Source organism: Capra hircus, chromosome 22, assembly GCF_001704415.2.
Source record: "Capra hircus breed San Clemente chromosome 22, ASM170441v1, whole genome shotgun sequence".
Classification (NCBI taxonomy): Eukaryota; Metazoa; Chordata; class Mammalia; order Artiodactyla; family Bovidae; genus Capra; species Capra hircus.
Window position 1 is genome coordinate 48,517,498 of NC_030829.1, and position 24,002 is coordinate 48,541,499.

The following is a 24,002-nucleotide window of genomic DNA, read 5'->3' on the forward strand; positions in this document are numbered from 1 at the left end:
GGTGAGACCTAAGGTGCCAGCACCGTGCAGGGCCCGAGCGCAGGAGGGGCTTCTGAGCCAGACACTGGTGTTGGGTCCTCCTTTCGCGCTTTCCACCCATGCACCCTCAGACAGCCAACTGGGCCACTCGTCCTCAATGTCCTTGTCCGGCCCTCTCTCAGGGGAGCAGTAAGACACCCTGTTCTCAGCAGGGTCATGACCCTGAGGCAGCTTCGGTGCCATCTGAACCCTTTTAGGTAAGAACAAACCAATGCAAGAGGGCAGCGTGCCACCCACCTTCCAGAACTCCATCAGAAGGCCCTGGAATACAACCTGAGCCTGAGAACAGAGCCCCCGCAGACAGGGGCCCAGGGATCCTGAGGTGAAGAACACAGCTCCTCAGACTTGCAGAGCAGACAGCTGCACAGCCTGCCTGTGGACCAGGTCCAGGGATCTGGGGAACCCTGGCAAGGTGGGTCCTGGCTGATGGAGTTCTGGGCCCTTGGCCGCCTAACAGGGCTAGCCAAGTTGCATCCAGTATTTCAAGGACCCCTGGCCATATACCTTTTTCAAAGAGTTCCTCAGCCAGTGCTGCAGTGATGCCGTTAATCTCCTGAAGAGAAAACAAAACCCAGTCAGGACACTCCCCTGCTCCCCTCCACTGGGGCCTGCACCTTTCTTGCCATCTACTCCCTCCACTGCTGCAAAGCCAGCTCTCCAGAAGCAAAACAAAATGGAGAGAGTAAATCTAAAGTGAATCAAGCAGCCCAGAAAGGAAAAGACTATTTCCAGTTGCGCGGGTATCAGCTCCAAGGCCACTCAGCATGGGCTGAGATCTCACTCCAGGCCCAGGAGACCGCAAAGCCTGGCCTCGTCAGGCGCTGGCTGGGAAGTCAACAGCTCCCAAAACTGGCCTTGGGAGATTACTAAGAGAGGCATGGCAGACAGACAGTCCTGCTTCCTCTGGAAAAGAGGTTCCCATTCCCCTGGTGGGGGAAAAAACGGGCCTCACAGAGCCAGCCCTGCCTGGGAGTGACCATTTTTACTGACAGTCATGTCCCACAGGTATCTGAGGAAAGAGTAAGCACCGGCTCTCTTCCTGCGCTGTCCCTCCAAGGCTGTTGAGCGCGCCGCTCAGCCCAGGGTCACGAGAAAGAGGCACGAAAGGATTCCCTTTCAGGGCGATGGGGTAAAGGCAGCACCCAAGGGTGACCTTCAGTCACATTACAGCCAATGTGCTGGGTCTCAATTCACGCCAGGCAATGGCCTCAGCGCTCCCCACCAAGAGGCTCACTCAATCCTCCCGGTGCCCTAGGCCAGGAGGCTCTTATGTTGAATCCTATTTCACAGGCAAGCAAACTAAGGTGGGACATGCTGCGATCCTCTCGCAAAGCCACGCTTTCAAATGCTTAGCTGTGAAGCCTCTCTCAGTACACAGCTGACTGCCTCAGCATTTCGGGGTGTAACCCTGGGGTTGCTAGAGCCCCAGGGCTTGCAACCCCACATCCTGCAGGTAAGAACCGTACCTAATTGACAGATGGCAGCCAACAGGACTTTTGTAAACAGGTCCAGATGAGAACTGCACAATCACCTTCGTAGCTCACAGGAACACCTCTGCCACCAGGACACACCATCAGTGCGTTTACGGAGCTTGAAAGGCACCAGGCTGCAGGAGCAGAGTGTCCTTCTCCTGTTTTCCTACTGTTTATCTCTCGCTTACCTTTCACACATACAGGACACCCTAATGCTTGCTTATATGCCGCAAATATCTAAGTGTCTTTTCCTCGTCTGTGTATGCCCTTTATGTGTATTCACACCAGTTCTCCTGACAGAGGGAGGTTTGTCAAGTTTACATTTTTTTAACCTGTGATTCTTTTCCTTTGTGACTTCTGGGACCTCTTTCTCAACCCTAAGATAATAAAGACACTCCCCTAATTTCTCCTTTTAGTACTCGAAGGTATCTGTTTTTTAAAAATGTGCTTATTTCATCTGCTTGAAATTCAGCTTGTATGAGACGAATTCCTCCTTATTGTCACAAATGAACAAAAAACCAAAGGGAGAAAAAATGAGCGAACACACCTCCACTGTTGGGGGCTCAGAGTCTAGCAAAACACAGGGTCATATGTAAAAGGGCCACCAGAAGGAAATAGCAGGCTCTGAGCCAGAGAGGCTCCAGTGAGTGAGAGGACAGGCCATCAGTTCACTCGGAAGCCCAACGTCAGTCTCCCGCAACAGTTCAATTGCTGGGCAGTTACTTCCTCGGCTGCTATGAAGAACTGAAGATCAGGAAGACCGTGGAATGACCTAGAAGCTCATTTCTCTACCCACATTCTGAGAACCAAGCCCCTTCTCCAGGTCAGCACTTCCCCATCTGGCGTGCAGTCAGAATCGCCCATCACCTGGACAGCCTTGAAAGACACAGACTCCTGAGAGGCTTCCGATCCGCACCCACCTCCAGTCCCCAAGAGCAGCTCTCCAGCCTCTCCATTTCCAGCAGGGACACTAGGTCTCACATGGGAAAAGGGCCCCCAGCCCACGCTTAGTACCAGCAACCCTTATCCTCAAAGTTACATTTCTTTGGGCAGCTGGTGTCAACACCAGCCCAGCTGAGGAGATAGGGCTGGAATTTCCGGAAGACCCAGGAAGTTGGGAGATAGTGAGGGCCAAGGACTCACGCTAAACAAAGAGCATGTTTCCACTTCTGAGCAATTTGAAAAGTAGACAATTTCTTCTGCCCCTCCCCTTGGGCTACAGGAAGCACTCCCTGCAGCTATACTAGGCAACACTATCTACTTAGTTGCCTTGGCTGATCTTCACCTTGAGAGACTCTTAATTAAAGGGGAAACAAAGAAAGGCCTCAGTCCCAAAATCCACAGTATAAGTCTTCTCAGAGAAGCATTCTGTCTGCCTCCTCAGAGTACTCTGGTTCAACTGTGGCCTTGTGGCCACGTGTAAGCAGGGTTGGACCTCCCTCCTGCTGGAGGAAACGGGAGCATCAGTGGGTCCCAGCTAAAGCTCCTGCAGATTCTACCCAGAGGTTCTTCTGCGAACGGGTACTCCCCCACCCACACACACTCCACCCAATCCTGCTGAAAGGACTTGAAATACTTCAGGGTCCCACAGATGTCTGAACTGAAATACCCTAAAAAAAAAAAAAAAATGGCAGGGAGCTTCTCTGGTGGCTCAATGGGAAGGAATCCACCTGCCAGGGCAGGAGACGTGGGTCTGATTCCTGGTCCGGGATGATGCCACATGCCAAGGAGAAACTAAGCCCAGGCACCACAACTATTAAGCCTGTGCTCAAGAGCCCAGGAACCGCAGGTGCAGAAGCCCGTGCGCCCCAGACCCCACGCTTTGCAGTGAGAGAGGCCACCGCAGTGAGAAGCCTACGCACCACAATGAAGAGCAGCCCCCACTCTCCAGGAGTACAGAAAGTCTGCCTGCAGCAATGAAAATCCAGCACAGCCAAAAATAAATAAATTAAAATTGTAAAAGACATTCTTTATAGTTCCAAAAATTTTTCAATTAAAAAAAATAGGTGTTTAAAAACTAAAATACCCACTTCCAAACATGTTACATTCCAATCAATCAGCCACCTGCCAGGGTCTCGTGCTGGTCTGCACCCTTGAGCAGCACCCTTGTAGGGCAAGTTGCTCAGCTGTGTCTAACTCTTTGTGACTCCATGGACTATACAGTTCATGGAATTCTCCAGGCCAGAATACTGGAGTGGGTACCCTGTCCCTTCTCTGGGGGATCTTCCCAACCCATGGATCGAACCCAGATCTCCCATGTAGCAGGTGGATTCTTTACCAGCTGAGCCACAGGGGAAGCCCAAGAATACTGGAGTGGGGAGCCTACGCCTTCTCCAGAGGATCTTCTCAACCCAAGAATCGAACTGGGGTCTCCCGCATTGCAGGCAGATTCTTTACCAAGTGAGCTATGCACACAAATGCACCACAGACTCTTAGGCTGTGGTTCGGACACCACTATTCCAACAGCATGTTAGTACATGCAGGTCTGTGAACCCCCTGCAGCACAGACCCTACTCAATGAATAACCCCAGGCCAGTCCAACGCTCCTGCTTGGCACAGGCTGGAGCACAGCGTGTGTGCCACTGGAGCATTAACGAGGGGCTGAGTTACACGTCACTGTGTGGTTTACATACACACACAGGGGTCGGAGTCCGTAATAACATATTTCATGCCTGTATGAGGCACACCAGCAGAAGTCAGGAACACTGTGTGAGTAAAAACTCCCCACTGAGAGATTCAAGCGTCAACTGTGGCTGCAGAGAGCTCCAAGACTGTAAGCAACCCACAAGGATATCAGTTATCACGTACAGCCTGTATTCTGCAACTAAAACGACCAAAAGCTACCTTTAGGATGGTAACGGTTCTGTCCTACTGATTTCAAATTTCAAAAAGTATCTTTGTTCTACCCAACTGGTTTCAAGATAACAAAATGATATAAATGCCACCTCTGACAAGGAGTGAATGCATTTCCTAACCAGAATAGCTGGCACTGGCTGGGACCTGGAGAGCCCCTGCCATTTGCCCAGACTCTTCCGGGCGCTTCACCTTCACTGCACCGGCTCCTGCAATTCACAAGGGCCTGGGGTCATCCCCCCTCCAACTCACAGAGGAACTGAGACACACAGAGGTTCCGTGGCTGCTTCTGAATCAACTGTCAGAAAGCAGCAGGGCTGGGAGACAAACGGCTCTGCCTGCCTGTCAGAAAGCCCGCCCCACAGTGGTGGCCCAACCTCACACCACATACAAAAGTCCACTCACAATGGTTACAGTCCTGAATACAAGAACTGAAACTATAAACTCTTAGAAAAAACATAGTTGCAAATCTTTGTTATCTTGGATTTGGTTTCTTAGACATGATACCAAAAACACAAGTGACTGGAGGGAAAAATGGGTAAACTTCATCAAAACCGAAAACTCGTGTTTCAAAGAATACAATCAGGAAAAACTAAGACAATTCACACAATGAGAGAAAATATTTGCACATCGTATTTCTAGTAAGGGTTTAAATATCCAGAGTATACAAAGAACTCCTACAAGTCAACAACAACCTAATTTTTTGAAATGCAAAAGATTTCAATAACTTTATCTAAAGAAGATATACAAATAACCAACAAACGCATGTAAAAAAGCTCAACATTATTCGTCATTAACCAAATGCAAATTGAAACCATAAGGTACCATGTTACAGCCATGCGGATCGCTACAGTGAACAGCAGCAAGTGTGGGCGAAGACGTGGGAGCATAAGAGCCTGCACGCTGCCGGCAGGAATGCGCTGGGCTGGCCGACTTTCTGGCCAGCTCAATAAAATGGTGCAGCCACTACCAAAGAAAATTTGCCTGTTCCTCATAAACAGAGTTATCACACACTCCAGCAAGTCTACTCCTAGTATATACCCAACAAAGGATGTTGTCATCCTTAAGTCGCTTAGTTGTGTCTGACTCTTTTTGTGATCCCATGGACTGTAGCCTGCCAGGCTCCTCTGTCCATGCGATTACCCAGGCAACAGTACTGGAGAGGGCTGCCGTTCCCTTCTCCAGGGCATCTTCCTGACCCAGAAATGGAACCTGCACCGCCTGCACTGGTAGGTGGATTCTTTACTACTGGGCCACCTGGGAAGCCCCAGCAGAAAGTATGTGAAGTGAAAGTGGCTCAGTCGTGTCCGACTCTCCGAGACCCCATGGGCTACAGTCGATGGAATTCTCCAGGCCAGAATACTGGAGGGGGTAGCCTTTCCCTTCTCCAGGGGATCTTCCCATCCGAAGGATTGAACCTGGGTCTCCTGTACTGCAGGGGGATTCTTTACCAGCTGAGCCACAAGTATGGGTCTACACAAAAACATATGAATGTTCTCAGCAGTCTTATTTAATAAAAGCCAAAAACTGGAAGCAAGCTAAATTTGTCCATTAACTCATAAATGGACAATATATGGTATCTTGAAACAATGTAATAGTACTTGACCACAAAAGAACTGAAGTGCTTATTTTCGTTCACAATATGAATGGACCTTGAAAACACTATGCTAAGTGAAAGCAGTCAGTCACAAAAGGTCACATATTGCATGATTCCACTTATATGAAATGTTCAGAACATGCACACCGATCTATTACGAAAGCATATTAGTGACTGCTGATGGGTACAGTTCCTTCCTGTGTGATGAATGTTCTGGAATTAAGACAGTAGTGATAGACGCACAATTCTGTTAATAGTCTAAAAACCAGGGACTTGTACGCTTTGTAAGAGTGAGTTTTGAATGTGAATCAAAAAAAAAAAAATCCACACCCCAGCCAAATATGGTTCCCTGGGTCCACCCTGTCCAATGTCAGCCCCATAAGAGGTGGACTACACTGGGAGTAAATTCAGGGAGGACACTGATGGCGGGGAAGGTTACCAGAAACCTTCCCTAAGGGCTCCCAGTCTGTAAAAAAGCTGACAAATCTTTTGGGCCCTGTCTGTCCAAATTCATTTGAAGATCTAATATAGTGATTCTCGATCAGGTGCAATTTGCCCCTCAGGCAGTATCTGGCAATGTGTGGAGATACTGTTGGTAGTTATAGCCCGGCGGGTTGGGGGGTAGACTGGGGAGGGCGGGGCGCTACTGGCATCTAGTGGGCAGAGATCAGAGATGCTGCTCAGCACTGCACAGGGCAGCCCCCACACCAATCACCTGGTCCAACACGTCAACAGTGCCACAGCTAAGCAACCGTGATTTAGCTTAACAATGGATCAACCACTTTTTTAGAACTCTGGATTTATATAACCAAGAGGTCCTTTTGATAATAATTACTTCAAATATGTTCAAACTGCTCCAAGCAGTAGAACATGCCTCAAACCAGAACCGCCACAGATGGAGGGCCTCAGGCAAACCTATCTCAGAACAGCAGCCCAGTACTTCTCTGGTGGCTCAGTGAACTTGAATCTGCCTGTCAGTGCAGTGCACATGGGTTCGATTCCTGGCCTGGGAAGATTCCACAAGGTGTAAAGCAACTAAGCCCGATCTCTGGGTCAGGAAGATGCCCTGTAGAAGGGAGTGGCAGCCCACAGCCTACTGAGCCTGTGCTCCGGAGCCTGAGAGCTGCAGCTCCAGAGCCTGCATGTTGCCACTACCGAGGCCTGTGCTCCGCAACGAGAGAAGCCACCGCAGTGAGAAGGCCGTGCGCCACAGCGAAGAGCAGCCCCCGCCCGCCACAGCTAGAGAGAAGCCGGCAAGCAGCAAGGAAGACCCAGTGCAACCAACGTAGTAACGATTCACACACAAATTATTTAGAAAACAAAAAGCAGTCCAGGCCTTTCCATACTCAGAGGCAGCCAGGAGACTGCCTCAAAGGCCCAGGTCTTAAGCAATGAATTATACTTTAACCTTAAATAGCTAATCAAAGCTTTCTTAAAGGACAGTGTTTCTTAAAACACTAACCAGTTGTGAAAAACTCACATAAGAAATGGACTTTTGTTTTTCACATAAGGAAAGAAAATGAAAAAAAGAAGTCTACAACAGGAAAACTACTGCTAACCACATACATTACTGGTACATGCCAAACACAGTCCAAAGATAGATACACATATATAGCTCCCATCTATAAATGCCAGTCTTTTTTCCCACAGGGCCCCTCCAAGCTGAGTGGCCCACTGCTAGTGCCATCACCAAATTTCCAGGTTCTTCTATCTAACACTTCAAGAAAGGTTCAGCTGTCTCACTCTGAAAGTATCTCAAGACAGTTATTTTTTAAAGAAGTTTGGGCTTTTAAGACCACAACCCACAGGTCCCTCCCTAAGAGGCAAGCCTGAAAAGGGAGTGGGTTATTTTGGTTTTTTTTCCCCCTATCTTCATCACACAAAAGGAAAATAATTAAATGTAAATTATCCAAAAGTCTACTACCTCAGAACAACTCCTCATAATATTTTGATGTATAACCTTCTAGAATTTTCCCAAATATATTCATACAAACTTTTTTAAATAAAAATGGGACCATACCCTAATATCATTTTCTGCCCTGCTCTTTTCATCTAGTAATGTATTTCTTCTCCTACATCATTTTTCTAGCAGCATAATATCCAATTCCATGCTAGCACCCTCTTTTTTTTTAAGTCGCCTCCTATGGGGCTTTTGACTGTTCAGCATCTTATTATCATCCTGGAATGACTACCTTTACACCTATATCCTTTTCTCAGTCACCCAGTCTTTTCCCTTAGAATAAATTCTCAGAAATGAAATTACTGGGTTGTTTAACGTTTTGGTTTCACGTTGCACCAAACTTCCCTCCTTCAAGTGTGACAACTCATACTGTCACCAGCAGCCCATGACCGTTGTTCCTCCATCCAGAAGGGAGTGCAGAGCTGTCCTGACACATACGCTCCCATTGGAGGAAGCCACCTACCCTCACTCAGCACCTTGGACTCTGACGACGCCCTAAGATGGCAATATTCTGCCAACACAGATAGATCCCTTAATTAGTTTTGAGCTGGGAACCAACAACTCAACAATAGTCGATGCCAGGTGTCAGCTGTTTCTAATCTAACCCCATCCATTTGGATGGAAACTTGCTCAAACACCCACAGGCCATTTTTGCTAAACAAAACAACTTGTGGTGGAGGAAAACCTCTCTGTGGCCAGAGCCGGTCAGCCTAATTTAAGGCAAATCCCTTTACGAACATGCTCTGTCTGAGCCCCAACCCGCCAGGATGCTCCTCCATCTACTAACCGCAGGCTCCAGCTCCAGCTGACCTCTCAAAGCTGAGGTCTACAGGGTTTGCTACCTGGAGCTCTGGCGGCTGCAGGCTGGCAGGCGAAGGAGAAAACCCAAGAGGAACTTACGTAAAAGTGGAAATGCAAGAAGTGGGCCAGCACTCTGGGGGCCACATCAGGGAAGGTGGCCAGGAGTGTCTGGAGATAAATTTCTAGATCCTTCTCCCTCTTTTCCACCAAGCTCCTGGAGTTTTTCCCAATTATCTTTTTGGGCGGAAGCAGACTTCTATCAATCTTCTTCTCCGCAACAAGCTGTAAGAAAACATAAGTGTGTCAGCCATAGACCAAGAGGCTCTGTAACGGTGCAAGGCCAAGGTAAGCAGCTGAGGGCAGGTGCTCGCTACGAAGCCCATCGTGGCAGGAGCACCACGATTAGCGATCAAACTAGTGCACCTGGGTTTGGCCTCAAGTTTAATTAGCACTAGAAACACCAATACAATTCTAGACAGTGAGCTCCACCAAGAGACTCTGGAGACATTGAGGAAAGTAATACCTCAAAGCCCCTGAAGTCACCATCTTCTCCAAACCACAACAAAATTCTCATGCTACAAATGACCCAGAGAAAGGCAGCTCTCTCCAAACGCAAAGAAAGAATTATAGCCAGATACTAAAGCACAGGTTCTGGAATAGGCATACTCAGGCGGAACAAATAGAAACCTGCTCCCTCCCCTGGAAACTATCCCAGCATCTCATATCCTAGCTACAACTGTCAATCTTAAAATTGAAGTTCAAATACACTCCTTGCACACTGTCTTATGCAAGGTTTGAACTCTCAGGATCCAACGGGTTTGGGTTTGTTTTTTTTTTTTGCTGTTTACATTAATAAACCAGTGTTGCCCTAAAACCAACCCACAACACAATAGGAACTTGGCCTAAAAGCCCCCAATTTTCAATTACCTTTTCATGTAGGTCGTGGAAATCACTGTACCGGTGCTTGACTGTCCACTCATGGCTCCCATCAGTGATCTGGATGATGTAAACCTAAGAGGGAAAACAGCCCTTGCCTAGCCAGCAATAAGGAAAGCCCCACCCCACCCTCAGCAATAGCTGCAGGACACCCAAACCCCCCAGGCCAAAGTTAAGTTGCTCCTGCCCACTAGCCTCTGTACCTGACCCTTGCTGAGAAGCAGGGGCCCCCTTTTAGCCTCCTCCATGGCCCTAGCACTGGATCTGGCAGGCATATGGGATAAGTCTGACCCCTATCCAACAGTGAGAAAACAAAAAAGGCAGCTATCATATTAAGTAACCTCTTTAGTTTTTTAACTCCAGCCTCCATGTAATTCAAAGTCCAATCCAACCTGAGCTGCAAGAAAGGCCTTTCCTTCTGAGGCAAAACAGGGTCAGGTTTGGCAGGACCAGCTTTTCTGCTTCAGTTCTTTCTCAGGAGCCCTGACTATACCTTAGAAGCAAGTCCTTTTCCAACACTTTCAGCTGGTTCAGGAACTGAAAACAGCCAGGAGTCAAGGCACTTAGACGCTCAGAAGAGGGCAGTGATAGATAATTAAGCCCTAACACAAGGGAACGGGCCAGAAGACCTGTGTTCAAAATCTGGTTCTGCCATTCCTGGCTATAGTTTATGTATGTATGTCAACTTATGTAAGTGACTGGGAGCCTTAAGTTGTCTGAGCCTCAGTTCCCATCTTAAAATCTAGTAGGATTAAGAATCAAGGGTAATGCATGCAAAATGCTTTGTAAAGGGCCTGACATGTAGTAAGTGATCAATCAAAGGTAGGTGTTGATAATTATTCAACTCAGCATACCCAGACAAAGGGACACAAAATCACCATCTTCCCAACACCCATTCAGAAGAAGGCCTCAGCCCTGTGGTCAAGGAGAGCTTTTTTGGAGCTGACCCTCCAGGTGGATACAGTGCATGCATGATGGCTGACCAGAGCTAAGCCCTCACCTGGATGAGGCCCCATGGTCCTTGCATCCCGCCCCTCTCTGCAACATGCAGAAGGGGGAGGAGAAAATAATCAACTCAACTGAAGCCTCCATTGACGAGCAGGCCTGTTGCTCCAGGATCCGTAGGAGCCCCTCCACAGCCTGACCATTTCCCTCCCCCTCCTCCTGCCCAGGAAAGGAGAAAGAGCCAGAAAAATGACCCTCAGGAGGAGGGTTAGGTTGAGGGCCAAGGAGGTGGGGTGAAGGCAGAGCCAAGCCCCCTTCCCCAACTCACCATGGTCCCAGAACAAAGCACAGGAGGCTGAGAGGTGCTCAGGCCACCCCCACCTTGGGGCCAGTCCCCGCTAGGCAGCCTACCAGGCCCGTAGGCGCCCAAGCCCACCCAGACCCAGGAGGGCCTCCTACTTCATCACAGTCTGCGACTTCTCCCCTTTCTGCCCTGCATCTCCTCCACAGCCTTGAAGTGTGCGTGGGCAGCGAGCCGCTCTCTCTCACCCCCACAGTCCAAAGCCGTGAAGACCCCTAAAGTTCCGGGCTCTTGGACTCTCAGTCCTGAGCCACCCCCTCAATCCCCGGGGTCTGGGCTCCACTCGCCTCTATTCTTGTCTCTGCCTGAGCGCCCAGGCCCCCAGATGCCCCCTTCACTTAGGAGCAAATGTCAACTGCAACCCCAAGGGCCCCCAGACCAAGGCCCCGCCCCCTCTTTTTCTTCATGGCTTGCAGCACCCTAACCCTTTCCGCTGATACCATCCGAAGACCCCCTTTCCTAATTCCCCTTCTCCGGGACCGCCTGTCATGTCCTCCCAGGCCGGCGCCCCTCCAGGGGAGCCTCCGCCTCAACCTGACCCCTCTCCTCTGCAGGCCTCCTTCATCCCTTGATCCTTCCCATTCCTAGCCTCCTTTTCTAAACGCATACCCTTCCTAAGTCCCCTCTCTGCGCCCCACCCCAAGACCCTTTTTCCAGACCCGCGGAGCCCAAGCGCCCGTTCCCCAGATTCTGCCATCCCAAGCCCCCTCCTCAAAGTCGCAGCGCCCCGACATCTTCCTCTCCAGCTGAGGGGCCGAGAAGCCCACCCCAACCCCCCGCCCCCGACTCAAGACTCCAGGTCCCAGTCGCCACCTCCAGTTCGGGAGCCCGGGCCCCCAGCACACCGTATACGTGTCCACGAGCTCAGAGCCCACGACGCGCGCCGTCTTGGCCGGCTCGGCCTCCCGCTCGGGCCCGAAGCTGCGCGCCGCCGCCGCCATGTTCCGGGCTCGGTCGCCGCCGCCGCCCGGCGCAGACTGGCAGCAGTAGGGGGCGGGGTCAGCGTCCCACCGCCCCCTGGCCCCCGCCGCCCCCCGCCCCCGGCGCGAGCCGTGCGGCCATGCCGGCCCCGCCGCCTTCTCGCGCCCCCGCCCCACTCCGCCCCGCGCACGTAATTGACAGCTGAGGCCCGCGGCGCGCGTGCGCAGGCCGCCTGGGACGGTTCGATTGCGTAATCGGTCCCCGGGGCCCCGCCCGCCGCGCGCCTTGCAGCTCGGGAGAAACCGAGGCTCGGGCAGGAATTGCTCTGGGCTCTGGCACTCGAAAGGGATGGCCCTGCACCTTCCGTGGCAAGTCACTGCCACGCCTGGCCTTAGTTTCCCTCTCCGCAAAAGCGACAGTAATTACATCTCACCTACCTCTTGGTCTCATTCCCTGGAGTGTGTTGAAGGAGGATCTGATTTGTAACTCTGGGCTAGTTCTTAACCTCTGCAAGACTCAGACATCTCTGTCAAATGGACTTTCTAGAGAATTGAGTGGGTTAATCCATGCAATGGCTGGCAGGCAAGGCAGGGAACTGGTGTAGGCTCTGTGACTTCCCAGGTGGGTCAGTGGTAAAGAATCCGCCTGCCAAACAGGAGACGCAGGTTCCATCCCTGGGTCGGGAAGATCCCCTCGAGGAGGAAATGGCAACCCACTCCAGTATTCTTGCCAGGAAAAAATCCCATGGACAGAGGAGCCTGGCAGGCTACAGTCCATGAGGTCACAAAGAGTCAGGCACGACTGAGCCACTCAAAACCAGCTGCGTGAAGGACGTGGAGGGGTTAGGTGGAAAGGATATGTGCTGGCCATCTGGCACAACACCCCCAGATTACCAGATTACCTACCAGAGCTCAAAGTGAGGGGGTGACAGATTGGCGCTGGACTCAGGAACTACAGTGCTGGAAAAGGGAAGCATGGGCACAGAGAAGGAGCCCTAACCCAGGTCCAGAAGAGGCAGTGACCCAACTGGAGAGGGAGAGTCTCACACAGACGAGGCATCTGTTGGTGTATTTCTTGACTGGTAGAGTGCATTTCAGCCTAGACCTAGTACTTTTCTCCCTGAGGAGATGACAGGTCTGGGGAGCGGCTCCTCTGGCACCCTTGGCAGAAGGGCTCCAAACCGCACTCTCTTGAGGTAGGCCAGTGCCTGCCTTCTCCACGAGTCCCACAGCACCACGATCCGAGCTTGGCACTCGAGGCTTCTCTTGGCAGGGTCCTCCACTCCCAGCTTCTTTTTGCATACTGCTGCAGGAAAGTGAAGTCACTCAGTCGTGTCTGACTCTTTGTGACCCCAGGGACTGTAACCTACCAGGCTACTCCGTCCATGGGATTTTCCAGACAAGAGTACTGGAGTGGGTTGCCATTTCCTTCTCCAGGGAATCTTCCCAACCCAGGGATCTAACCCGGATCTCCCACATTGAAGGCAGATGCTTTACCATCTGAGCCACCAGGGAAGCCCAGAGGGGTTTAGTTTAAGTCAGGAGCTGCCAAGTCAGCCAGACCTGAGCAAGTCACCACCCCTCCAGGAGCCTCACCCACCTCCTTGGTTGGATAAGAGTTGTGTTGCTGATCTGGGGGCCTGGCCTGGGGGCCTGGCCTTGCAGCTCCTGCCTGTCCTGGACTCATGTTTTCATTCATTCCAAAAACCTTTCCAGAGAGTCTCCTGGGGGAATGGGGGACAGAGGGAAAGAGCTCTGGTCCTTGTAGCCCTTCATCTGCTCCTTGCCCTGGGCAGAGGACACAGGGACTCAGGCCAGTGTGAGATCACCAGGGCCAAGGGGAGGGAGTAGAGGATATTGCAGGCAGGGGTGGGCTGGGTCGGGAATGCGGCGGGGCTAGGCTATTTAAGCCCAGGGCCGCTGGCAACCCCAGCAGCCTGCCCTGTGAGCCGCCAGTATGGATGACATCTACAAGGCTGCGGTAAGGGATGGGCCTGGGCAGGGCTGGGGTGGGCATACCCTTTGGGGCCTGGGGTGGGCGTACCCACTGGGGGCTCAGCGGCAAGGTCACCCTAAGGAGGTGGTGGGGACCCAGGATAGAGTCCACTAACTTTCAGCCTAGACCTTCAAGGGGCCGGTTGGTCTGGCATTCCAGGGTGTAGAAGGGGTGAAGAGTTTAGGATCTGGGGGGAACTATCAGGGTTGGTGGAGGAGGACATCAAAGCTATAGCATCATGTCCAGCCCGGTCTCCAAGTGTCTGTAGCCTGTGTCGCTGTCTCTGGGACACACCTCTCTGCATTTGTGCGTCTGGTCTGTCTCTTTGTTCCTCCCAAGCTCTGCTTCTGAGGCTCTGTCGCTGTTTCCCTCTCCGAATTGCTGCCCCTCACATTCGGCTCCTCACCCATCCAATCCCCCACCACCCCCTTGGCTGGCTGAAGGTGCTCTGGAGGGTGGGACAGGGGTTGTGAGGAGGGGGCTGCAGAGGGCTCTGAAGCTTGACGCAGGCACAGAGGGACTAGGAGGGAATAACAGACCTGGGGCCCAGGCCCTGTTCAGCCTGGCAGGCTCAGGGCTCAGTGGCTCAGCTAAGGGGAAGGGCTAGAGGGTGGTCACCTTTTCTTGGTCACCCCAAGTCCCTGCAGGGGCCACTGAGGGGCTTCAGATGCTATTCCAACCTGGGAGTGGGGGTGTTGCTGACCTCTGTCCACCACAGAGACAAGGACATCTGACCCAGACAGCTGCGCGCAGGGGAACCCCTACCTCAGCTCCAGGAAGTACGGACCCCCTCCTGGGCAGGAAAGGCTACAGCTGGCTCTGGGGGTGCCCCTGTCTTTCCTGCAGGAGTCTGTGGAGCTGGGAGAGGGGCAGCCCTCCACCCCGTGCCCATACAAGGCCTGGCGGGCCAGGGACTAATTTTGGCTCTTGAGACACCAGGAGGCCAAGGGGCCAGATAACGCTGCCCCACCCCCTGCATGCCAGAGTCCCCAGAACAATCACCAGGTTTAACTTTGTCCCCCGTTAAAAATAGCCCAGTGGCCACCGGTCAGGTTACAGCGGGTGGCTTTGCCCACCCCCACTGTGGTTTTATTGTCCGAACCTGAGGGACAGCTGCCCCTCCGGCCACCCAGCTTGGGTTTCAGCAGGGGGGCTGAAAGGACACTGAGAGGCCAACTGGCTATTGTTATTCGGGGTCACCTTGGTCCTGGAGAGGGCGCCCACCTGCCACCCTGGCCCTGAGCCCAGCCTCAGGGAGGCAAGCTGGGTCACCTCAGGGCTTGGGGACAGGCTGGGAGAACTGAGGCCTCTGCTCTGTGACCTGGGAATGGCCTGCCTCTTCCCGGCTTCAGTCTTCCCACCTGTGGAATGGGCTGGTTTCCTCGACAGCAGCCAAGGTCTAAGCCTGAGACTTCTTTTCTTCTCTAGGTAGAGCAGCTGACAGAAGAGCAGAAAAATGGTGAGTGCCCCAACATGGCTGTGGGGAAACAGTGGGGCCCAGCTGGGGGAGCGTGAGGACCCCAGGCTGCAGGCCCGAGGCTGGGGTCCCTCTCCCTGTCACCCCAGAGGTCTCAGAGGGGAGCAGCAGGTTAGCAGGCGGCCCTCGGTGTCTGGCCTTCAGGGTTCTTGACTGAGCCATGCTGCTCTGCTTCCCCTCCTCTCCTCCTGGACACAGAGTTCAAGGCAGCCTTTGACATCTTCGTGCTGGGCGCTGAGGATGGCTGCATCAGCACCAAGGAGCTGGGCAAGGTGATGAGGATGCTGGGGCAGAACCCCACCCCTGAGGAGCTGCAGGAGATGATTGACGAGGTGGATGAGGACGGTGAGCCCCTTTGCCCTTCCCCAGGCTCCCAACTCTGGGGGGACTTGAACCCTGGCCCTGCCACTTCTTACTTTGCACCCTTAAAGGAGCTATTTGGCCCCTCTGATCCTCAACCATATCATCTATGCAATGGGCGCAATAATCACACTCGCCTCACAGAGTCACTGAGAGGATTCAGTGAGAACACCACCGGGGTCAGTGTCCAGGGCAGGGCCAGCCATCCTGAGCACCGCCCTTTAATGGTGTGCTGCCCTCTCCCCCAGGCAGCGGCACGGTGGACTTTGATGAGTTCTTGGTCATGATGGTTCGCTGCATGAAGGATGACAGCAAAGGAAAGTCTGAGGAAGAGCTTTCAGACCTCTTCCGCATGTTTGACAAGTGAGTGCGTGAGCCTCGACCTCCGACCCTGGCCCTGGCAGAGCTGGGCAGAGGGGGACAGCTTTGTGACCTTGGCCTCCATCTCCCGTTCTGCACAATGAGGGAATAGGATGCCCCATCTCCTGGTGGCCCTTCCCTGCTTCCCAGGGTCACAAGCAGGGCTGTTTTGCCCCCTCCCCCTGCCCCTAAAATGGGCTCTGAGGCCCCTCTCACCCAACTGGCAGAAATGCTGACGGCTACATCGACCTGGAGGAGCTGAAGATAATGCTTCAGGCTACAGGGGAGACCATCACAGAGGACGACATTGAGGAGCTCATGAAGGATGGTGACAAAAACAATGATGGCCGCATTGACTACGATGGTGAGTGGGTCCATCTGAATCCCCCTGCCCACGCCCTGCCCAGGCCCCATGTCTAACCTATGCCCGTCTGTCTCTCCGCAGAGTTCCTGGAGTTCATGAAGGGGGTGGAGTAGACACCAACCTTCACCCAGAGCTGCCTGTACCACCTTCCAACTCCAGCTGGGCCCCGGGACTGTGGGCAGAGGGCCAGGGTCCCCAGGATGTGAACTTGGGTGTGTCCTTGACAAAGGGCCCTCCATGACTACCTCCCTCAGCACTGTCCTAGCCAATAAAATCGTGCTCCTGGAGGCCTGGTGTCCAGCTTTCATTCCCCCATCTCCACCAGTGGCCTCTCCTGCCCTGACCGCTGCCTTCCCTGTCCCAGAACCCATGCTCTCACCACCCTCGCACCCCGCCTTCTACAGCTCAGAGACCACCGTGCTCCATACCCACCTGGCTCCTTTCTAGAACTGCTGGTGCCCAGGCTCCATCTCCAGCAATTCCACATCTGGAGTCTGTGGTGGCCCAGGAATCTGAGTTTCACAGGCCCCTGGGGGCCATGGCTTTAGTCAGCCAGTTGGCAGCAGAAGGGTCCTATACTTGGAGGGGCAGTCCTTCAGCACCAGGCCAAGCCCTGGATGCCACTTGGCAGAGCAGCCATGGCTCCTCCCGTCTGGCAGCAGGACGCTGGGGGGTCCTCGGGCCTGCCCAGTCGCCCTGCCCGTCCACCTGGATTTCCTGCTGCAGTGTGGACTCCCCAGACCCAGGGGCATATTGCCTGCTCTACCTCCCCTCACTCATTTCACAGGTAAGGACCCTGGCACCCGGGGCGGCTCAGGGAGGGGCCTGCGGGGTCATCCTGTGAATCTGGGGAGAGCAGAGCCACCTGGCTCCCAGACGAGGACTCTGATGAGCAGGTCCTGATGGGCAGGACTCCCAGTTCCTGTGAACCTCATGACCCCAGCACTCACTTTCACTCCCTGTCAGGGAGTGGAGGCATGGGGCCTGGTGACTCTCAGTTTGCCTGGGGGTGCCCAGGCCAGAGCTACGGACAGAACAGTGAGATTGGCCTCCGGGAGATGGGGGCCACAGGGAAGCGAGGTGTCAGCAGCGGTGCTTACCAGAGGGACAGCTGCTGCAGTGCCCAGGCTCCAGCCAGAATGTCAGCAGCTGTCGTGCTCCGCCCAGCCACTCCACAGCCTCCCCACCTGTGCCCCAGCCTTGGCATTCTCCAGACAGGCCCGGCATTCCAGAGACGGTCTTGGAATTCTGAAGATGCCTCAGTGGAGGCCAAAGCTGGTGGGAGCTGCCTGGTCCCTGGAGAGATTGGGGAGAGGAGACGGGTCCCCTCCGTCCTGCCCTCGGGAGCTGGAAAACTGAAGGACCTACATGTATACCCAGGAATGACATTCAGGATAGGAGGGAGGGTGACAGTGGGGGGCACCACCAGCCTGTGTGCCATTCCAGGGTTTAGTCACACCCCTACTATGTGTCTAGCACTGGCTGAACACTGGGACTTTTCAGAAGGAGGCCCAGTCCCTAATTTTGTGGAATTTACAGTAAACTCAGGAAGACAAAGAAGAGATGAGTACAGTGAGGAAACCAGCAGAGTGCCAAATGGGGATTGGAGAGGGGATGTGGCTGGTGGGGTGGGAGAGACCCTGGGTAAGGGAAGGGCCCAAGGGCCCATGAGGGAAGGAAGGAAGCATTGAAGACAGCTGATGGCTCTGGAGCTAGGGAATTTGGAGGCCCCGAGGTGTTGGCCACCTGGACACAAGGGTTTCACTGGAATTGTGGGATGGGAGCTCAACTACAAAGGGCAAAAGGAATGAGGCAAGGTAAAGGGGAGATGGCAAGTGTGGACAATGCTGGTGATATTTTGCAAAGACTCAGGGAACAGAGAGATGAGCTGGAGCTGAAGGGAGATGTAAAGTCCAGGGAAGCTCACTTGAGGTGGTGGGTTAGGGAATGACCAATATGGTCACGAGAGCAACCTAGTGAAGCTGGGAAAGGGGTGAAGCAAGATGCAGGGGCAGAGCTTCAGAGGGCCAGGGTCTCTAGGAGTGTGTCAGGGCCTGCTTATAGCTCTGGGGCTAGATCCAAGCTGCGCAGGAAGGAAGAGGAAGCTTGAGGCAGGGAGGAAGAATCGTGGCAGCGGGGACGCTGAGCAGGAGGTGAAATCAGAGGAGGAGATGTTCTGAACGCAGACACTGAAGGTCACATCTTCACTGGTGACAACTTGGAAGATGGGTAACTGAGGTCGGGGAGGAGGACAAGGACCATAGGCTGGGGACCCCCGGGGGATATGGGATGCTGATGGTATAAGCCAAGGAGGGGAGGAAAATTCCAAGAGTTGAGCCCTCTGTGAACAAACTAGGAGGATGCCTGGGCCACCTACAAAGAGGGTAGTGCTGGGTGGTGGATTTGCTGGACGGTGCCTCGAAGAAGGGATCCACGCCATGTTTCTAATGCAGGGGGCAAGAGTTCAATCCTTGGTCAGGGAACTAGATCCCACATGCCATGGGCCATGGCCAGCAAAAAAGAGAAGGGGTCCACGGGTAGGAAGTTCTGTGAGATTTTCCGGACATCTGTGCTCCAGAATGAGGTGTTGGTGGAGGAAGTGCTGAGGGCATCCAATCTTTCCACGTATGTCTACCACAGAACTCTAGCTGGGAGAAGCTGGCTGCATGCTTTATAAGCCCACCTGGGGGCACATGGCGCATCAGAACACTTCACACATCTACATGGTGGGCACAGGCTGACAAGCTGCCATCAGTACACGCCATTGCGCTCCCCTACATGCATCCCCCAGTTCTGACCATTTTGCTTTGTTCAGTCCTCTCCATTTCTTTTGGGCTATGTCATCATTTGCCTAGATAATACTTCTTCCATGAAGCCTCCTTTGACTTTCTCCATCAGAAGCAAGTGCTGGATGCATGTAAATCAATGAAGTTAGAACACTCCTTTATAGCAAACACCACAATAAACTCAAAATGGCCTAGAGACTTAAAAATAAGACATGACACAATGAAACTCCTAGAATGGGGAACACATTCTCTGACATGCTGTGCTAAGTCGCTTCAGTCATGTCCACCTCTTTGTGACCCGTGGACTGTAGCCCACCAGGCTCCTCTGTCCACAGAATTCTCCAGGCAGGAACACTGGAGTGGACTGCCATGCTGCCCTCCAGGGGTCTTACCGACCCAGGGATCGAACCTGAAGCTTCTGCACTGCAGGCGGACTCTTTACCACTCAGCCACCTGGGAAGCCTCTACTCTGACATAAATAGTAGCAATCTTTTCTCAGATCAGTCTCCCAAGGCAAAAGAAAATAAAAGCAAAAATAAACAAATGGGACCTAATCAAACTTTTAAGCTTTTGCACAGTAAATGAAACCATAAACAAAACAAAATGACAACCTATGGAGAGGGAGAAAAAATTTGCAAATAACATGACAAGGCCTTAATTTCTAAAGTATATGAACAGTTCATACAACTCAATATGAAAAAACAACCCAATCAAAAAATGAGAAGAATACCTAAATAGACATTTCTCCAAAAGAGACACAGATAGCCAACAGCCAACAGGCTATCTGTTGCATAAAAAGATGCAAAACATCACTAATTATTAGAGAAATGCAAATCAGAACCACAATGAGGTACCACCTTACACCAGTCAGAATGGCCATCATCAAAATGTCTACAAATAGTGCTAGATACGTACAATGGGATGTTACTCAGCCATAAAAAGAATGAAACAATGCCATTTGTGGCAACATGGATGGACACAGGGATTGTCATACTGAGTGAAGTCAGAGACAAGTATGATACGACATCGCTTATAGGTGGAATCTAAAAAAATGGTTCAGGGACTTTCCTGGTGGTCCAGTGGTTAAGACTCTGTTCTCCCAATGCAGGGGGGCCTGGGTGTGACCCCTGGTCAGGGAACATGATCCCACATTCTGCAACTAAAAGTTCATATGCTGCAACTAAGGATCCCACATACCACAATGAAGATGGGAGATCCCGAATGCCGCAACTAAGACCTGGCACAGCCAAATAAATAAATAAAAATAAATATTTAAAAAATTAAAATGGGGTGAACAAGCTTATTTGCAAAGTAGAAACACAGTCATACATGTAGAAAGCAAGCTTATGATTACCAGGGGAAGGCATGGGGTGGAGGGAGGCAAATTGGGGGACTGAGACTGACGTACACACACTACTATATACAAAGTAAGTGACTAGTAAGGACTTACGTGCAGAGCACATCATGAGAAACGCTGGACTGGAGGAAACACAAGCTGGAATCAAGATTGCCGGGAGAAATATCAATAACCTCAGATATGCAGATGACACCACCATTATGGCAGAAAGTGAAGAGGAGCTAAAAAGCCTCTTGATGAAAGTGAAAGAGGAGAGGGGAAAAGTTGGCTTAAAACTCAACATTCAGAAAACGAAGATCATGGCATCCAGTCCCATCACTTCATGGGAAATAGATGGGGAAACAGTGGAAACAGTGGCTGACTTTATTTTTGGGGGCTCCAAAATCACTGCAGATGGTGACTGCAGCCATGAAATTAAAAGACGCTTACTCCTTGGAAGAAAAGTTATGACCAACCTAGATAGCATATTCAAAAGCAGAGACATTACTTTGCCAACTAAGGTCCGTCTAGTGAAGGCTATGGTTTTTCCAGTAGTCATGTATGGCTGTGAGAGTTGGATTGTGAAGAAGGCTGAACGCCAAAGAATTGATGCTTTTGAACTATGGTGTTGGAGAAGACTCTTGAGAGTCCCTTGGACTGCAAGGAGATCCAACCAGTCCATTCTGAAGGAGATCAGCCCTGGGATTTCTTTGGAAAGAATGATGCTAAAGCTGAAACTCCAGTACTTTGGCCACCTCATGCGAAGAGTTGACTCATTGGAAAAGACTCCGATGCTGGGAGGGATTGGGGGCAGGAGGAGAAGGGGACGACAGAGGATGAGATGGCTGGATGGCATCACTGACTCGATGGACATGAATCTGAGTGAACTCCGGGAGTTGGTGATGGACAGGGAGGCCTGGCGTGCTGCGATTCATGGGGTCACAAAGAGTCGGACACGACTGAGAGACTGAACTGAACTGAACTGAAGGACCTACTGTGTAGCACAGGGAGCTCTTCTCAATACTCCATGATGACCTATATGTGAAAAGAAACTAACAAAGAGTGGACATATACGTAACATTCATTTTGCTGTATAGCTGAAACTAACAGAACACTGTAAGTCAACTATTCTCTAATAAAAAAACTTTGTAAAGTGTACAAAGAATGAATGGTGGAGAGGGTGTGGGGAAAAGGGAGCCCGTCTACGCTGTTGGTGGAAATGTAAATTGGTGCAGCCAGTATGGAAAACATGAACGTTCCTTAAGAAATGAAAAATAGAGTTACCATGTGACCCAGCAATCCCACTCTTGGGCCTATGTCCAGAAAAGATGAAAACCCTAATGCAAAAAGATATGTCCATGGCTTCCCAGGTGGCACAGCAGTAAAGAAGCCACCTGCCGACGCAGGAGACACAGGAGATGCACATTGGATCCCTGGGGCGGGAAGATCCCCCAGAGAAGGAAATGGCAACCCACTCGCAGTATTCTCGCCTAGAAAATCCCGAGGACAGAGGAGCCTGGCGGGCTGTAGTCCACGGGGTCGCGAAAGAACTGGATGTGGCTTAGCAACTAAATAACGACAAACGTACATACACACACAATGGAAAATTACTCGGCCATAAAAAGAGTAAACTATTGCCATTTGCAGCAACGCTGGGTGGACCTAGACATGATCAAACTAAGGGAAGTAAGTCAGATAGAGAAAGTCAAATAGAAATGATATCATTTGTATGTGGAATATAAAACATAATACAAAGGAACTTACTTATAAAATAGACTCACAGACATAGAAAACAAAATTATGGTTACCAACGGAAGAAAAGAGGGGGAGAAATAAATAAGGAGTATGGGATTAATAGATACACACTACTGTATATAAAATAGATTAAAACGATTTACTGTATAGCACAGGGAACTATATTCAACATCGTGTACTAATCCATAACGGAAAATAATCTGAAAAAGGATATATATATATATATGCAAATCACTTTGCCATATACCTGAAACTAAGGAAAAAAATAATAATAAACAAGTAACTTTTAAAACATTTTAACAAGAAGCAATCACTGGAGCATCTCCCCCTGCCCCTGCCTCTCTCTTCGTATTAAGGTTGCCTGGTTACTTACTGTGTGCTGTGTCAAGAGGCTGTAGTTTCTGCTGCGTGGCCCTGTGGCCCATCCAGGGCCTGACCCAGCCAGCAGCTTTTGGACCTCCAGCAGTTCTGACTTTGTCCATTAGATGGCACAAGATGTCTGTGGCTGGGCCCATTGATCTCAGCCATCAAGGGCACACTTGGGGTCTTTTTCTTACCTGCAGCCAGCAAGTGAAGATCTAAAATTTGTTTTGTTTTGTTTGGCCGCGCTACACACGTTGTGGGATCTTAGTTCCTGGACCAGGGATAGAACTCAGGCCCTCAGCAATGAAAGGACGGAGGCCTAACCACTGGACCGCCAGGGAATTCCCTGCAAGCAGAGATCTTTACAGAAGATCCTTACTCCCCTTCCTAGACTGGGAGCCAGGCCCAGAGAGGAAGAGGGCCTGGTGAGGCCACGCAAGTTCAGCCCATGCCACGGGCTGCTTTTCTGCAGTGTGGGATGGGCTGCCCCCACATCCTGCCTGAGTAAACCCAGGCCTCCCCTGCGGTCACAGCTGGGGGCCTGGCTGAGCTTAGATCCCCAGGGTGAGCTGGCAGGCTGAGTGTTGGGCCTCCCGCCCACAGCTGGTGGCCACATGCTGGTTGAGGGGCTGTCCAGCTCAGTCTCCAGCTAGACATTGCCCCCTGGCCTGGGTGACAGGCTGAAACATCTCCCCAGGGAGATGGATGCAGAGGGACTCTACCCTTCCAGGGACCCAGGATATGACCGCCATCATGGCAGCCGCTGCACAAGCGCCTCTCACCAGTTTATAGAGCCTGGTGCCCCTGAGGTGGCTGGTCCCTGGCTCTGGAAGGAGGAGACTGAGACTGAGGGGCCCCCTCAGAGAGGAAGGGCCTTGCCCAAGGTTCTCCAGGGGATCCAGAGGAAGGGTGGCCTCCCTGAGTAGACCCTTGCTCAATCCCAAGTCAGGAAGCATGCATATTTCTAGAGGAGATGGGGACCGGGAGACAGGTTTCCAGGTCCCTGGGTCCTTCTCATGCTGATTCAAGAGACTGATTTGTTTCCAATTAAAAAAAAAAAGAGAGAGAGAGAGAGAGAAAGAGATTGATCTATTTCCCTTTCAGAAATGAGCTAGAAAGGGAGGTGGGATCCCAGTACCTTTAGGAGCAAAGGGGCAGGACAGAGCAAGTCCTGTTCCCAGGCTGCTATGTGGCCTGGACCACCTCTTTCCTTCTCTGATGCCATCCGAGGGTTCAGGCTCATATCTCCAGGAGGCCTAACTTACAAAAGTTTCTAGAATCCTGGGAGCACCAAGATGCTGGCTCAAGGTTGAAATCTTAG

The 24,002-nt window shown here is 51.8% G+C and overlaps 2 protein-coding genes across 4 annotated transcripts in view; one reads left to right on the forward strand and one right to left on the reverse strand.

Moving 5' to 3' along the window:
* NISCH (nischarin) overlaps positions 1-12,032 on the reverse strand; it is a 57,264-nt gene extending 45,232 nt beyond the window's left edge. For 2 of the 3 annotated variants that reach the window (XM_018066741.1, XM_018066743.1), the window contains exons 1-4: positions 11,810-12,032; positions 9,650-9,733; positions 8,822-9,004; positions 544-592 (exon numbers count right to left, since the gene is read on the reverse strand). In XM_018066741.1, coding sequence (XP_017922230.1) covers positions 544-592; positions 8,822-9,004; positions 9,650-9,733; positions 11,810-11,905 — 412 coding nt within the window. In that variant the 5' untranslated portion in view covers positions 11,906-12,032. The remainder of the gene's footprint in view (positions 1-543; positions 593-8,821; positions 9,005-9,649; positions 9,734-11,809) is intronic. The other variant, XM_018066742.1, reaches the window with a different exon arrangement.
* Positions 13,826-16,571, forward strand: TNNC1 (troponin C1, slow skeletal and cardiac type). The gene is given in 6 exon segments (NM_001285572.1): positions 13,826-13,865; positions 15,309-15,339; positions 15,556-15,702; positions 15,966-16,080; positions 16,305-16,441; positions 16,523-16,571. Coding segments are annotated over 6 exon segments (486 nt in total). The 5' UTR covers positions 13,826-13,841; the 3' UTR covers positions 16,555-16,571.